Genomic DNA, 15864 nt, shown 5'->3' with positions numbered 1-15864 from the left:
AAAAAAAAAAAAAAAGAAAAGAAATCAATCCATAGTATTAAAAAAAAAGTGCAAGGTTGAGAGAGGCTTAAAATATTGCAATTAAAGCTCTGATAGAAACTAACCCACTTTACTGTCCCAAACAAAAATTTCATTCTTACTGTTCAGTGTTACTCTCTCAAGCAAGGAAAACCAAACGTATACTACCACATTTCAGATGAAGAAGGCAGAAACTTCTACAAAATGAAATAAACAGGAATAAAGCATTTATTTGTAGTACCAATGAAAAAGCAACAGCCCATCTCTAAGGGACCTGGCAAAGATATAAACACTAGTAAGAAATTCCCAGCACTGCCTCTATGCTACTTTGTGTAAATCCTCTGTAGCTTATGTGACACAGCAGAATAAAAAGTTCAAGGACAGCATGGGTTAATGGTTAACAACTGTTACCATTAAGAAGTAACATAAGAATGAACCACAAGAATGAAATTCCCTCAGTGAAAGGGTCCAGCCCAATTAAACTGAATAGGTTGAAACAGTAAAAAAAAAAAAAAAAAAAAAAAGAAAACACACACACACACACACACACACACACAAACCTTTACAAACAGACAATAATTTAAAAGATCCTGTAAAAAGATTAAAAAGATGTTATATCAACAGCAAATTCTATTGCCTCTATTTACCCCCAAAACCAACACACACAGACAAAACAAAGAGTATAGAAAAAACAAAGTAACATAATGTGACCAAAGACTCCCAACTCTCCCAAAGCATACTTAAGGAGAACTAATGGAGACAAAAGCAAATAGGGGGTGGCCCAACAGTTTAAAATGTAATATTAAAGAAAAAGTTCAAAGAGCAGAGAGGATACATCAAAAGAGTAGAACTATCATACAAACTGACCTAGGTGCTTATGGGGGAAACAAGTGAAGTGCAAAGGAATTGAAAATGTGAATGACAAATCTACCAAAGAAATAGACTCAATGAAAAGGTGTCAAATTGAAATACCTGAGACAGTACTCTGTCTCATAAACAGCAAAAGCAACCAAAGTGAAGATAGGGTTTCAGAAATTGTAGACAAAATGCAATATACAATAATTTATACTGAGAATCCTTAAAGAGAAAAAAAATCATCCAATATTTAGTAGATGATGCTAAGACTAGCCTAAGGCAAAGTGGAGTTAGAAATTAGAGGACAACATATGAAATGAAAAACTATTTACAGAAATCATAGCAAAAAAAAAAAAAAATCACAGCAGAAAACTTTCCAAATATAGGAAAAGATCTCAAAAATGGGTAGGCAAGGGATACTAAATGCCAAATAACTATGATTAAAAAGAGAAGTTCCCAGCAACTCATCATAGTCAAAATCTCAGACATCCAACAAAAAGAATTTTAAAACTTATCAAAGCAAAACGTCAATTATAAAGGTAAATCAATTAGAATTGTAGCAGCTTTTTCAACACAAATTTTCAAGGCCTAGAGAGCTTTCAGTGTTCCAAGTCCTAAACAAAAACAAATTTGAACTCTGAAACATTTCAAAATGGGTGAAGAAACAGATATTCCACAACAAAAAATACCTTAACAGATTGAAGAACACCAAACCAGCACTCCCTCCAAAAACATCCTTGACAGAGACAAGCAAAAAAAAAAAAAAAAAAAAAAAAAAAAATCAGATGGAATTAATACATCCAGCAAAGGAGATAATTAAACAAGAAAGGAAAAATAAAGGAGCCAACAACAAAAAAAAACATAGATAGGATTAAGTCAACACCTTTCAATAATAACTCTCAATGTAAATGGTCTCAAAACACTAAGACAGTGAATGGCAAATCAGATCAAAAAAGTGAAATCCATCCAGCTGTCATATTCTAATTCCTAAAATAAAATTTCATTGACTAAAAAAATCAAAGAATGAAAAATACTATATGAACAAGTACTTCTCTAAAACTAGCATGGGTAGCAATTTTATTTACAAAGTAAAATTCAAGCTAAAACTCATCAAAAGAGGCAAAGAAGGTTACTACATATTAGGTTAAGGGAGGAGTTTAACAGTAAGAGTTAACAATTACAAACAGAATATATATTCACACAACTTCAAAAAAACAAACAATGCTAGACAATAAAGATCAAATAAACATCAACCCAATCATAGCAGACAATATTAATGCCTCACTTCCAAAAAAAATTAAACTAAACAAAAGAAATAGCAAAGCTAAACTAGACCATAAAACAAACAGACTTAAGATAGCTACAGAATTGTTCTTCTCTACTACAAAAGAACACACATTAGCCAGACATGGTGGCCCATGCCTATAATCCTAATACTTGGGAGACACAGGCAGGAGGATCCTGTGTGCTCAAAGCCAGCCTAGGCTGCTTACTGAGTTCAACTCCAGCCTAATAAAATCCATTTAGGACAGATCAATACCTCACATCATATAAAATGTGGAAAAGCTGAATGGTTTTCCTCTAAAGATCAAGAACAAGACAGAGGTGCACTATCACCATTCCTATTCAATGTACAGTGGTCCCTCACCACAGCGGTTATGCTCCAGACACCCCCACAATAAGTGAAAAGCAGCAAAGTAGTGACATTATATTTATTTTAAAGCTTTATAAACCCTTCCCATGCTCTTATAAACCTTTACTGCACTTTTAAAAACATAATGTTCTTTTAAAAAACAGAATATTTATTTGCTGCAGGGTCACTCTACGCAGCTCAGACTCATAGTGATCCTCCCATCTCAGCCTAACCAGCACTGGGATTGCAAGCACACACCACCATGCCCAGTTTCAGTAGCCAGCTTGGCACAAACCAGCATGGCATGTGATACTAGGGATGGAACCCAGGTTCTTGCGCTTGCCAGGCAGGCACTTAAACTGCTGAGCTATCACCCCAGCCCTTGTTCTAAACCATTTTCTAAACTCATAAACTTACATAATTTTAACAAGATACATATACTGTATGGTACTACAAAATCTCGCAATATAGCAAAAATTCCATGATAAATAATTTTGATTGGTATTTTCTGAAAACCCATGAAGCAGTGAATCCCCAAAAGTCAAACTGCGAAATAGTGAGGGACTACTATAGTACTTGAAACACCAACCAAAGAATCAGACAATAGAAAGAAATAAAAGTAATACATATAGGAAAGGAAGAAGGAAAATAATTTTTTTGCAGGTAACACCATTCTTTATATAGAACTCAAAAAATTCGACCAAAAGAATTTCTTGAATAACCAAATTCAGCAGTGTAACCAGATACTAAAATCAACAGCATTCCTGTACAGCAATAATGAACTCATCAGGTATTATGAAAACAGTAACATTTCCAATAGTATCAAAAATGAAAATACTTAGTAATTAACCTCATCAAGAAAGTAAAAGACCTCTATGAAAAAAACTATAGTTCTCTGAAAAAAGAGATCAAAAAGGACATCAGAAAACAGAAAGGCTGGCTGGGTAGGGGAAGGGAAGGAAGAAGAGGGAGAGAAATGGAAAGGGAGGGGAGAGGAAGAGAGAGGAGCGAAAGGAGAGAGAAGGGAAGCCTACTTTAAAACTGGTGTAGAGATTTAATACAATCCCAATCAAAACATCAATAGCATTTTCTCACAGAATTAGAGAAGACAATCTTAAAATTCATACTGAACCAGAAAAGACATTATTCATGAAGACCCTGTCTTTTTATAAACACTTCTAGCCTGTGACATATGCTATAAAATTCTACCATCACACATCAGTTTTCATTGTGACATATCAAAATAAGACTTCATCTATCACAACAAAATGATTTTCTCCCATAAAATTCATTATTTTCTTTTTTTCACTGAAGAACATCTCGGCATAGTTACTGTTGTATGTATACAATACCTGTTAAATCCTTTGCTAAATCAGGATGATTCATAAGACAATGGCTAGCAAATTTCACACATTCCAGGCGAATTGGCACATGGATATCATTAAACCTGATAAAATATAAAGGTACAAAATGATCTTTAAAATAAAAGACTGTTCAATCTATACTCAATTTACATTTTTTTCATTTTAAAAAAGTGTATGAAAAAGTAAAAAACAGGGCTATTTCCTGTGAGAACTAAATGATTCATAGAGCCTGCTTAAAATATACACATCTGGCTCAAATGTAACAATCACAATAAGAAAATGTTTCCTACAAATACACTTTCAAATACATCTGCTTATGGAAGTTTATGTATGTGTATACATAGTTCAGAAAAAATTATATAAATCCCACAGCATCTCTGAAAGAAAACTTTTCTTCAAAGTATTTAAATATAGGACATTCACAAATGTATGGCAAATTTCACAGTAAACCCTATGTTACTTTATATCTCACATGATTCTACCCAAATTATACCCCAAATTTACCCCTATTCAGTTAATCACATAATTGTAACACTTCTACTTACAGAAAAGCCAATTTTTACATATATTTATAGATCTAAGAAAATTAAAAATCACTGATTAATATGCCATTCAAGTTTCTTTTCATCTTATACTTTTTTTGTGGAACCGGGGATTGAACTCAGGCCCTTGCGGTTGCCAAGGAAGCGCTTATTCCACTGAGCCATCTCCCCAGCTTCTTTTCATCTTATACTTTTGACTCTCTTTATTACTCTACATTTCTTGGAACAAGGAGATGGAGATTTGCATACACACAAACACACAGTTTACACTTTGCTAACTGGATCATTTGATGATGATGAACTGACTCCTCTTATTCCTAAATCTTAGCTATTAGTACTTAAATCTGGAGAACTGATCATATTGAAATTCAATTTTTAACAAGATCTGTTTACTGATGCTGTGTTCCTCCATCATGAAGTATGATGTCTAGTCATTCCTCAACCATGCCATTGAACCTCAAAGACCATATACATCAATTCAGCATGGAATTTAAATAGTGATTTTTTTTTTAATTTAGAAATCAACATTAAAGTGAAACCAGTATTCTTCATTATCTTCATATCTTAATTCTGTAAAATCAAGACTCCCAAATCTTATAACCCAACATCACAGAAAAAAATTAGTATTTACATAAATGTAAAAAACATTTCTCAAAAAAAAATTAAGTTTAAATTAAATTAAAAAAAAAAAAAAACATTGCCTTTAGGGCTGGCCAGATAGCTCAGCAGATTAAAGTGCCTGCTTAGGCGGGTGCAGGGACCAGGGTTCAATGCAGGACATCACAAGCTGCCCACCAGCCTGGTCCACAAGGCCAGATGAGATGGTGACTGAGATTGGGCGTGGTGACACTTGGGAGGCTGAAAATAAGAGAATCACGACAAGTCCGATCTGTGTAGTAAGACCCTGTAGACCCTGTACTAAAAGGCATTTTAAAAAAAAAAAAAATGCCTTCAAAATCAGCACCAAATAATTCAAAAGTTTTTTTTCTTTTTTGGTACTGAAGCTTGAACATGTCACATACTAGGTAAGTGATCAAATAGTGTAAGTTTCCCAGAAGGATTTTAAACTTGCAATCTTCCTGCTGTAATCTCCTGAGTAGCTGGGATTATAGGTGTACCTCACCACACCCAGCTCAAAAAAGTTTACTAGAAAGAATTTGTTCTATGAAATACAGTACCCTCATTACCAAAAAATGTTACAAGTCCAGGCTATGGGTCTGTACAATTTCCTGTTTTTAACTCAAGTTCAAAATCCTATTATACTTTACCTTTTTTATTTCCCCGACAGTACCAGGGATCAAACTCCAGACCTTGTGCTGTCAGGCAAACACTTAAGCCACTGACCTATATCCCCAGCCCTACAGTTCACCATTTTACAACTAAACAGGTAACTTATAATCATAAATATAATAAAAGGTCTTCTAAAATGTATAGCTGTTAATTTAGTGGGGGGAGGGTGCTGCCAGAAATGAAACCCAGGGCTTTGTGCATGCAAGGCAAGCCTCTAAGAAACTATACCCAGAGAATAAAATTGGGTTAATATTTAATACTGTATGAGTTGATGTCATTAATATTGAAAGAATTTAATGTAATAGAATGGTGACATATGTTTACATTAGGATTTTCCTCCCCTGAAAACATAAAGGTTGGATAATTCAAGTCCTAATTTTCAAATACACTAGATGTTTACACAACCATATAGCATAATAACATTTCCATTAATGTCAGGTCACATATGCAATTTTATCCCCTTAAGATTAAAATGGAGGGCCAGGAATATACCTCAACAGCACAGTGCCTACCTGGCAAGTGTGAGGTCATGGATTTGATTCTGGATACCAATAAATAATTTTTAAAGGATCAAAATGGAGCTAAAAACTATTGTCCAGTAATATTGTAGCTACGTTAATTTGTATAAATTCACACTATGATATCACTTCTCAAAACAAAATCAAGTGAGAATGTATTTCTCAGAATGTATTCCCTTCATTACATGATACATCACCATACATTAAAAGTATACTGTTTGCCAGGTACACCTTTAGTCCCATCACAAAGGTGACTGAGGTTCAGGATCACCATGAGTTCAAGGCCAGCCTAGGATACATAATGATGTCAAGACAAGGATGAACTACATAGAGACCATGTCTCAAAGAACAACAAACTAGGTGTTAGCTATTGATTCTTTGATTTCCTATGCAGTTTGGTTTTTGTTCATAGACTCTCTACCCCTGTCTTTAAGATTTCTACCTACATTTTCCTCCATAAGATTTAGTGTTCCTACTTTAATAGTTATACCTCTGATCCATTTTGATTGTAGCTTTGTATATGGTAAAAAGCATGAATCTAGTTTTAGCCTTCAGCATGTGGAAACCCCAGTTTTTCCAGTACCATTTATTAAAGAAACTATCTTTCTTCAGTGAGCCTTTTTGGCCCCTTTATCAAAAATAAGGTAGCTGAGTGTGTTTACACAGAGTACTGTCTGCATCTTCTAATTTGTTCCATTCATCCTCAGGTCTGTCTCTATGCCAGTACCATGCTGATTTTATTACAATAGCTCTATACTATAAATTTCAGGTCAGAAACTGTGATACCTCCTGACTTTCCTTTGTTTCCCAGGATTGTTTTTGATATTCTGGATCCCTTGTGGTTCCAAATGAATTTGAGGAAAGTTTTCTCTAGCTCTCTGAGGTACACAAATGGTATTTTAATCAGGATTGCACTGAATTTGTATAACAATCTTGGGAGTATGGCCATTTTCACAATGTTGGTTTTTCCTATCCTGGAGCGTGGAATATTTTTCCATTTTCTCAAATCCATTTCAATCTCTTTCTCAGAGTACCATAATTTTCACTGTGCAAGTCTTTTATGTCCTTTGTGAGATTAATAAATATTTAATTTTTTTGGATGTTATTGTAAAAGGCATGATTTCCCTAATTTCTCAGTGTGTTCATTCTTTGTGTACAAAAAATGCTACTCATTTTTGGGTATTCACTTTGTATCCTGCTACATTGCTGAATTTGGTGATCAAATCTACAAGACTCTTACTGGAGATCTTGGGGTACTCTATGTAAAAGAGTATTATTTCTATCTCATCTGCCAACAATAATAATTTCACCTCTTCTTTTCCAATCCTTACTTCTTTTTCTCTCCCTTATCTAATTGCTCTGGCTAATATTTCCAGAACTATATTGAATAGGAGTGGAGTCAGTGGACATCCTTGTCTTGTTCCTGATTTTAAAGTAAAGGCCTTTAGTTTTTTCCCATTTAGTATGATGTTGGCTGTTGGTTTCCTATAGATGGCTTATATCAGGTTGACATGTATACCATCTACTCCAATTTTCATCATGAACGAGTGTTGGACTCTGTCAAAAGCTTTTTCTGCATCTACTGAGATGATCATGTAGTTTTCATTCCTGGTTCTATTGGGTATATTACATTTATGGATTTGTGTGTGTTTAATCATCCCTGCATTCCTAGCATGAGTCCAACTTGGTCATGATGCATAATGTTCTTGATGATTTGCTGCATTGTTTGCTAGCATTTTATTCAGGATTTTCATATCTATATTTATTAGACCAGGATCTTTTTTTTTGGCGGAACCAAGGATTGAACTCAGGTCCTTGCGCTTGCCAGGGAAGCACTTATTCCACTGAGCCGTCTCCCCGGCCCCTCTATATTTATTAGAGATTGGCCTATATGAATTTGCAACAACTGCTTTCCTTTCAATTTCACTGAAGAGTTTGAGAAAAGTTGGCATTAATGGTCTCCAAATTTCTGGTTGAATTGTGCTGTGAATCCACTGGGTCCTGGGCTTTTCATTTTTGGTAGATTTCTTTATTCTCAATTTCATTTCTCATTATTGGGTTATTCAGAGTTTGTATAACTTAACTCAGCTTTGGCATTTCACATATACCTAGAAAACTGTTCATTTCCTGTTTTTCATCCTGTGAGAATAAATATATTAGAAGTAGGTATTAAAGATCTTCTGAATTTCATCTGTAGTGATTTCATCCTTTTCTTTCATTATTGCATCAATCTGGGTTGTTTCCTTTTTTAGATTAGGTTGGCTAGCAGTTTATCAATTTTATTTATTCTTTAAAAAAACCCAACTCTTGGATTCAGTTATTCTTTGTATTGTATTGTATTGTATTGTATTGTATTGTATTGTATTGTATTGTATTGTATTTTCTATCTAAGATGTCTTCTTTAGTTGTACTGAGTGATTCTTTCACTATTGTAGTCCTTTATTTTTCCACCTGAGAGATTATTTCTGATCTCATTTCTTCTATAAACTGATGGACTTGTTTCTTTACTTCAGTTGCTATCATTTCAGAGATTTCAGGTGTGTGATTTCCAAGTTCTTGTATGTGTTATTGTCTCTTGGATTTATGCTGGGTGGAAGATTGCCTTTTGCTCCAGTGTTTTGGCATTTTTGAAGCTCCTAGGAATCACCCAGATTTCTGCAGTCCACTCAGAGTCCACCTACGTTCTTACAAGTTTTGACACGCACCAGCAGAAGTTCCACGCTTTCACGCTGGTGGCTAAAGGTCAGAATTTATTAGAATCCCACAGGATGCCCACAGTCTGCAAAAGTTCTTTGGATGGCATTTTTAAAAATTACAAGTATATGTAAACATATATTGCTTTTATCCAGGAAAGCAAAGTCATATACCTGCCCAAGTAACACTGCCACAGTGGCTTGTTTTGAGAAGCCAATTCTGAATCCTTTGCCCCAAACATTTTTGCCAGTAGTTTAACAACTTGAAGTCGTTCTTCATTATCATTGCTCTAAAAAAAAAAAAAAAAAAAAAAAAACACAACATCAGTTTAAAAGCTATGACTCATACTGAGAACATGGCCCATCCATGACGTCCCTTATCTTCCACGCCTCCAAGTGAAAAAAAATACATTAAAATGCTCACTATAATTTTCTCAAAATTAAATGTCAAATGTTAAAATCATTTCAAATTACATTAAAGCAGTACTTTATATGTAAAAATACATGTATGGTTAAATGTCTGATCAGATGTTAGAGGGTCCTCCTACAATTAAGTTTGCATCTATTCAGAGTCAAATTCAAAAACCTACTAAGGGCCTTTGAAAAATTAGTTTTTAGTAACAACAGTAGTGGTCAGGCCTACACTCTAAGTAACTCCTTATAACTATATTGTTTTTTAACAGAAATGTCTCACAGATTACTAAATGAAATGCAACAGCCTAATGAGGCCCTGCACATTCAAAACTTAGAATTTATATACTATATTGTAGGCACTCTGGGAATGAAATATCAATTTTATTGTTGATGTGGATACCACCACCAAATGACACAATGGTTAAATGAATGAGCAAGTCACAAGACTAGTCTTGAACATAAAGTGAAGCAGTTAGGTCTACATCAAATAGCACTAATGTTCAAAGTGCTATACAATTTTTTTTTCTTTTTAGCCAATACCTCAACCTACATTCAAAAGCCCCAACAATAGGACCTAACTCATCTTTTTACTTCTCTAAATTAGTAATTCTCAGCCCCAGTTTTATATGAGAATCACTGCCAAGGTTTCAAAACAAGCAGCACATCAACCTAAATGCCTAGACTTTACTCTCAGAAAATTTGATTCAACAGGACTGGCTTAACACCTAGAAATCTATAAGGCTCACAAGTAACGATTCTAGTGTGCAATAAAGAACGATTTAAATTTACTTCAAGTTATCTTCCAACTATAATTCTTTGTGTTCCACAGATTGATCTAGCACCTTCCTACCTCTGATGTTTCTGCATGTTATTTCCTTTGCTTCAATTGTATGCAGCTGTGTCTTTATGGCATTTATAATATCTGGCCTCTAAAATTTTTTTTCCTCTTCCTCCAATACTAGAAATTTAGTTGTCTGAAAGCAGGGATGATAATTTATTTAATTATGTATTTTTCATAGTGCGTAGGAAAATGCACATAACATTGAAGTATATATTTTTAATAGAAAAAAATCAGAAAAATCAACAAATTATTAGTGTCACTACTTTGTCTCATCAAAATGCTAACTACATTTAAAAAGGGGCAGGAGACCAATTAATCAACTTAGTTGAGAAACACACTAAAAATATACTCCAAACTGAACCAAGAATAATTTAATGGTTATTTAGAATATTCATACTACTAATGTAAACATTTTTTAATTTTGAGGGTTTTTTTTTATTTTACAGAAAGGTCTACAGGGTGTTTAGGGTCTCACTACTAGATCAGACTTGTAATGATCTGCCTGTTTACAGTGTCCCAAGTGCCGGGATTACAGTTGTGCACCACCACGCCCAGTCTCAAATGCCATCTCCGCACGCCCAGGGACAGGGCCAGCACAGCAGGCCCAGGGATCAAACTCCCGGTCCCTGCGCCTGCTTTCGGGTGCTTTAATCCACTGAGCTATTTGGTCAGCCCCTAATTTTGATTTTAAAAGAGAAAACTTTTAGAAATAAATGTTAATGGAAATCATTTAAGAACTTTTCTATATAGTATATTAGGATCCATCAAAGATTAATAAGTTGAGTTTAATTTTCATATAATGATTTGAAAGACAAGTATATTTCCTAGCTCTGCAAATGAAAGCATTTTACAGCATAATTCAACATCAAAGCAACAGGGACACCTACCAAGAGATTTCAATGCCTTTGTGAAAAGTAGAAAAATTTTCAATTTAAGAAAAAAACCATAAAACTAGGCATGGTGGCGCATGCCCACCACTTGGGAGGCTGAAAACAAGATCACTACGAGTTGGAGTTGTGTAGTGAGACCCTGTAGACCCTGTACTAAATATATTAAGAAAGAAAGAAAGAAAGAAAGAAAGAAAGAAAGAAAGAAAGAAAGAAAGAAAGATAGATAGATAGATAGATAGATAGATAATAGCTGGAAAGTAATGAATATGAGAAAACATTTCACTCTTTGTGGATAGTAGCTACTAAACTATTGATATTGCCCAATCAAGAGATCGAGGGAAGTGTTACTATTACCTATGTAAGCTATACATCTATATAAGTTCAATGTATACCTCTGACATTTACAACTGGCTAACATGGAGGAAAATATCATCTTGCTCATACATGTCTACGATCAGGCATCAAGTCAGGCACTGGAGTATACACATACAGGCATGACACAGGAGTCTGATTAAGTAACAGTAATATACTCCCTCACCTGTACATTCAGTCTAAACTACTATCAGAACTAAAATGCAGCCACCACTGTGAGCTTTTTCAGTGGCCCATTCTCACTCCATATTTTATTTTCTACCTTTAATTTGCCCGATTCATTCTCCAGAGCCTATTTCTTTTCTTGTCATTCATAAACATAAAACCTTGCTACCTCTTACATGTTTCCTGCCCAATTCTTTGTTCAATATAACAAGAACCTGGAAAGATCTCTAGAAAAGAACCCATAGTACCCCAAAACCTCAGTTACAATTCTGAGATTAACTTTCTGTGTGCATAAATAAAATGCACACATAAATGTTTTTGGTTTTAAAATATTCACCAAAACAAAAGCAATGATAACCCCATGTCTGTGAAATGCCATCATTCTAAGCAATCTGAAAAATATATCACTTTTTTCTTGAAGCTGTAATCTTTTAAATTAGATGATTCTGTGGTTAATTGGCCAGTTTACAAGAATTAATTTCAAAGCAGCTATACACAAAGTCATTTCTATATCTTTGTATCATATAAATGCTCAGTTTACTTGCAATATTCCTTAAAAGAAAAATTTTGTCATTATCAATGACTTCCCTGCCCAATTAAGAAAACTGAGTGGAAAAAAACTATTTTGTTTGAATTAAGCAAGATTTGTTAAGGAACCATTTTAAAAGATTCCTAACGAGACATCCCTTTGTAGCAAACTAAAATCTGTGTACTCAAAGTTCATGATTCATATATAATGTCTAAGACTTGGCCCATGGAAATCTAGTCAGATAATTAGAGGTACTCACAACTTAGGGCCTGCTAAAATAAATAAGAAAACAAATTTGTACCTAAATTATTGACCTGCATGTTTTTCTTGACCTTACTTCATTCCTTATATATATATGCTCAATCTTTTCCCTATATGGGTTATAGTTGCAGCAGAATTCAGGAAAATAACTAAGGAAAGTGAGAATGCTATCTTACTATATGTTACTTACTTTATTGTAAATATGGGTGAATAGCAGATGATAGTGTTTTGTTTTGTTGTTTGAGGACCCTATGCTTGCCAGGCAACTGCTTATTTTACTGAGCTATCTCCCCGGCCCCCTATATTTGTTATTCTGATGAATAGAATCATATTACTGTTACAATAGTTACCTTTAATTTGAACTCAAGCTGTGGTAAAACAGAGAGCAGCAAATGACTATCGATATTGTAGAGCTCCAAAATTAAGTCAAAGACATGCTCTGACAAATCGCTGATAGATGTTTTCCCAAGCATGAGAACCTGATTAAAAAACTTTTAAGAAAAGAGAAAACATTAGTAGAAACACCATAGAAAAAGAACATTTAACATTAGTAGAAAAACTATAGCTAAAATGGATTTTCTCAAGTCTTACTTATTATTCAATTAAATTCTTCATTATTTTATTCAAAGTCAAACTATCAAAATATTTTCTATTAAGTGGGCAAATGCTATATAAATACGAACATTAAAATCATGGAATGTATCTTGTACACATGAAAGAGATCATCTCTACTAGCTCATCAGTTAACATATCAGTAAAGTTCCTACCAACTCTATTTTATTCCCAATTATATTTATTATATTCTGCCTTTGATAACTTTTTATATGTTAATTTGACTAGTTGGACAGCTGATAAAAAATTATTTCTGGGTATGTCTTCAACATTTCCACAGAAGACTGACTCCAGCACAAAGTGGGAAAGACTGCTCATAATGTGGGTAGGCATTATCCAAGGGATTGGGGCTCCAACAGAACAAAAGGCAAAGAAAAAGTCAATTCATTCTGTCCTTTCTGGGGCTGGGAACATCTTAGTTCTCCTGCACATGGAAATCAAAACAACAAGTCCTCCAGACACAAAGTAAAAACAAGTACAAGAAAAAGTGAGATTACTATTATCTCAGCATCTTGTTACTTCTTGATAATTCTATGCAAGGAAAATAAATGAACAATAGCTATCCCATCTGTAAGTCCAAAAGAGCTGACAATCATTTCCTGCAGGCCAGTGGGGAGAGTATGTCTTGAGACAGGATTTTGCTATGTAGTTGAGGCTGGCCTTGAAATAACTATGTAGACCAGCCTGGCTTCAAATTCAGGAGAATTCTCCTGTCCGAGCTTCCTGAAAGCTGAGATAACAGAAATGTGCCACCATGCTCAGCTGAGAAATTATTTCTAACATTACCATTTTTATACTGCTACAAGGCAGTTCACTAGTAAGTGATTTTGAATGTAATTATATAGGTTTAAAGTTAAAAATCAGTTTAGATTTATAAGGAAGTTAAAGGAGGAGAAAGTAATCCTGACTTCTTAAGACAAGCCTCAAAGCAGGAAAAGAAAACAGTGAGATACAAGAAAACAATGGACAGGTTACTACAAATATATAATTGAGCAAGTGCTAGGATCACTTTACTAAGTCCTCTGCCCCTAGCCCTCATCTTCTGATAAAGGATGTAACAAGAAATTCTACGAAGAAGAACAGCAGGTGTAAAGTGCTAAGGAAATGTTTATACACTGACTTATCAGCAATTGCTCCAAAGTGTTTCCCTGGGTCCTTCTTTAACTTGCATTATAAATACTTTCACACATCTCCCAAAATTAGAAGGATAATAAATCTAATCATCCAAGTCCAAGCAAATATCATCACTTTATTCACTTTTCCATAATTACTCCACTCAAATAGAAAAAATTATCAAAATAAAGTGTTCCCCTTAAAAAAAAAAAATCTGGTTTGACAGTATTGGTTAAAAGAAAAACCAACAGGAATTGCCCACTTCAAGTGTGTTCTACTGGTTCATGGATTTCAACATTCAGAGGCACACAAGCAAGGAAAAGACAAAGGGAACTCAATTCAACCAACATCCAACATTCAAAAATTTGTAAAAACCAGTATTTGGAGTGCCCAGTCAATTTTGCAATAGGACAAATTATAAAATGTGATTCTACAGTTTCTGAAAGTTCACTTTTCAAAACCATTCCCTTACAAAGAAAATTTTACCTGTCTAAATCATCATACGCTAGAAATAAAAGCCAGAATTTATCAAGGAACTATTTTAGAAAACGTGTTACTTTTCAAAGTAACATCTTTTCATGGTATCGTTCACATCCTGACTGTAAACTACTGTATTCTACAAGAAAAAAATTCTCTTCCAATAGATTACAGAAGTATTAATAAGTAACTTAAAAAGGGCTCATTTTGTTAAAGATTCACATCCTTTACTTGTTTAGAGGTAGGTGAAAGGTTAAAAAAAAAAAAAAGTCTGCTAAACAACTTGAGGGACCACTAAGAAAACATTATACACTAGACTTGTGATCCAGGAGGCGCCATTCAGATACAATATGAACAGTACCACCTGGAGAGCACAACTCAACAGAACTGTGAAGAACAAATAAAGCCTACCAATAGCATAAACTTCTACAAGATAATCAAACGGATAAAATTAATTTCTTCTAAAATAAATATGTGACCAATTTTAAGTACAAGTGAGGTGATACTCAAAGGGCTCATTCCATTACAATCTTCTTTTTCAAAAAAGTAAATTTATATATTTCCTCTGTGGTGATAGCAAGCAACTTTCACCAAATTGTAAGTGCCAGTCATACCTGCCTCCGATTTCTACTTGCTATTAGTTTTGTTATTAGTTTATATCATCTATTGTACTATTAATCCGTAACATCTTGTTGGACAAATCTATTTTATCTCCAAAAAGCTGTAAGCAACTTCTCTGAATTATGACACATTCCATGTTTTAACTACTTACACTTTAGTTTATCTCTAACATTACAATCAGTGTCTTCCTAACCAAAATAAGAGCTGTTTTAAGTCGGAGGCAATTTGAAAGCAGCAAAATGAACAAACAAGATGATATAAATTTCCATATTAACCAAGAATAATTTTAAAGAAGAAAAAGAAAACACTACTTAATAGTTTAAAAACACATTTTAAAAGTATATACTACTTGCTGAAATTTTGCTTCTGTTTATTGATTTAACCATTCTTACATGCAATTGTAAGACTTACATTGGTGATATACGGTTCAATAGCTTGAGCTGTCCTCTTCAGTAAAGCCTTCGCCAAATCATATGCTTGTTTATTTAAATTCTGAAAAACATAAACAATGTCTACATATGTGTGTGTGTATGTCTCCTGGTTTGGGTTTTTTTGCAGTGCTAGGAATTGAATCCAGGACCTCACACTTGCTTGGAACAATGCTCACCACTGAGTTCTGCCTCCATAAAGTATATGTATTCAAAGGCTGCTCTTAA

The 15864-nt window shown here is 34.1% G+C and overlaps 1 protein-coding gene across 6 annotated transcripts in view; it reads right to left on the bottom strand.

Moving 5' to 3' along the window:
- Pds5b (PDS5 cohesin associated factor B) overlaps positions 1-15864 on the bottom strand; it is a 263841-nt gene that overhangs the window by 130760 nt on the left and 117217 nt on the right. For all 6 annotated transcript variants that reach the window (XM_004631069.2, XM_023715069.1, XM_023715073.1 and 3 more), the window contains exons 7-10: positions 15620-15700; positions 12736-12876; positions 9088-9203; positions 3859-3953 (exon numbers count right to left, since the gene is read on the bottom strand). In XM_004631069.2, coding sequence (XP_004631126.1) covers positions 3859-3953; positions 9088-9203; positions 12736-12876; positions 15620-15700 — 433 coding nt within the window. The remainder of the gene's footprint in view (positions 1-3858; positions 3954-9087; positions 9204-12735; positions 12877-15619; positions 15701-15864) is intronic.

Source organism: Octodon degus, unplaced genomic scaffold (assembly GCF_000260255.1).
Source record: "Octodon degus isolate 3935 unplaced genomic scaffold, OctDeg1.0 scaffold00038, whole genome shotgun sequence".
NCBI classification, from domain to species: Eukaryota; Metazoa; Chordata; class Mammalia; order Rodentia; family Octodontidae; genus Octodon; species Octodon degus.
Note: the sequence above shows the minus strand (reverse complement) of the source record. Positions and strands in the feature narration are given on the sequence as shown.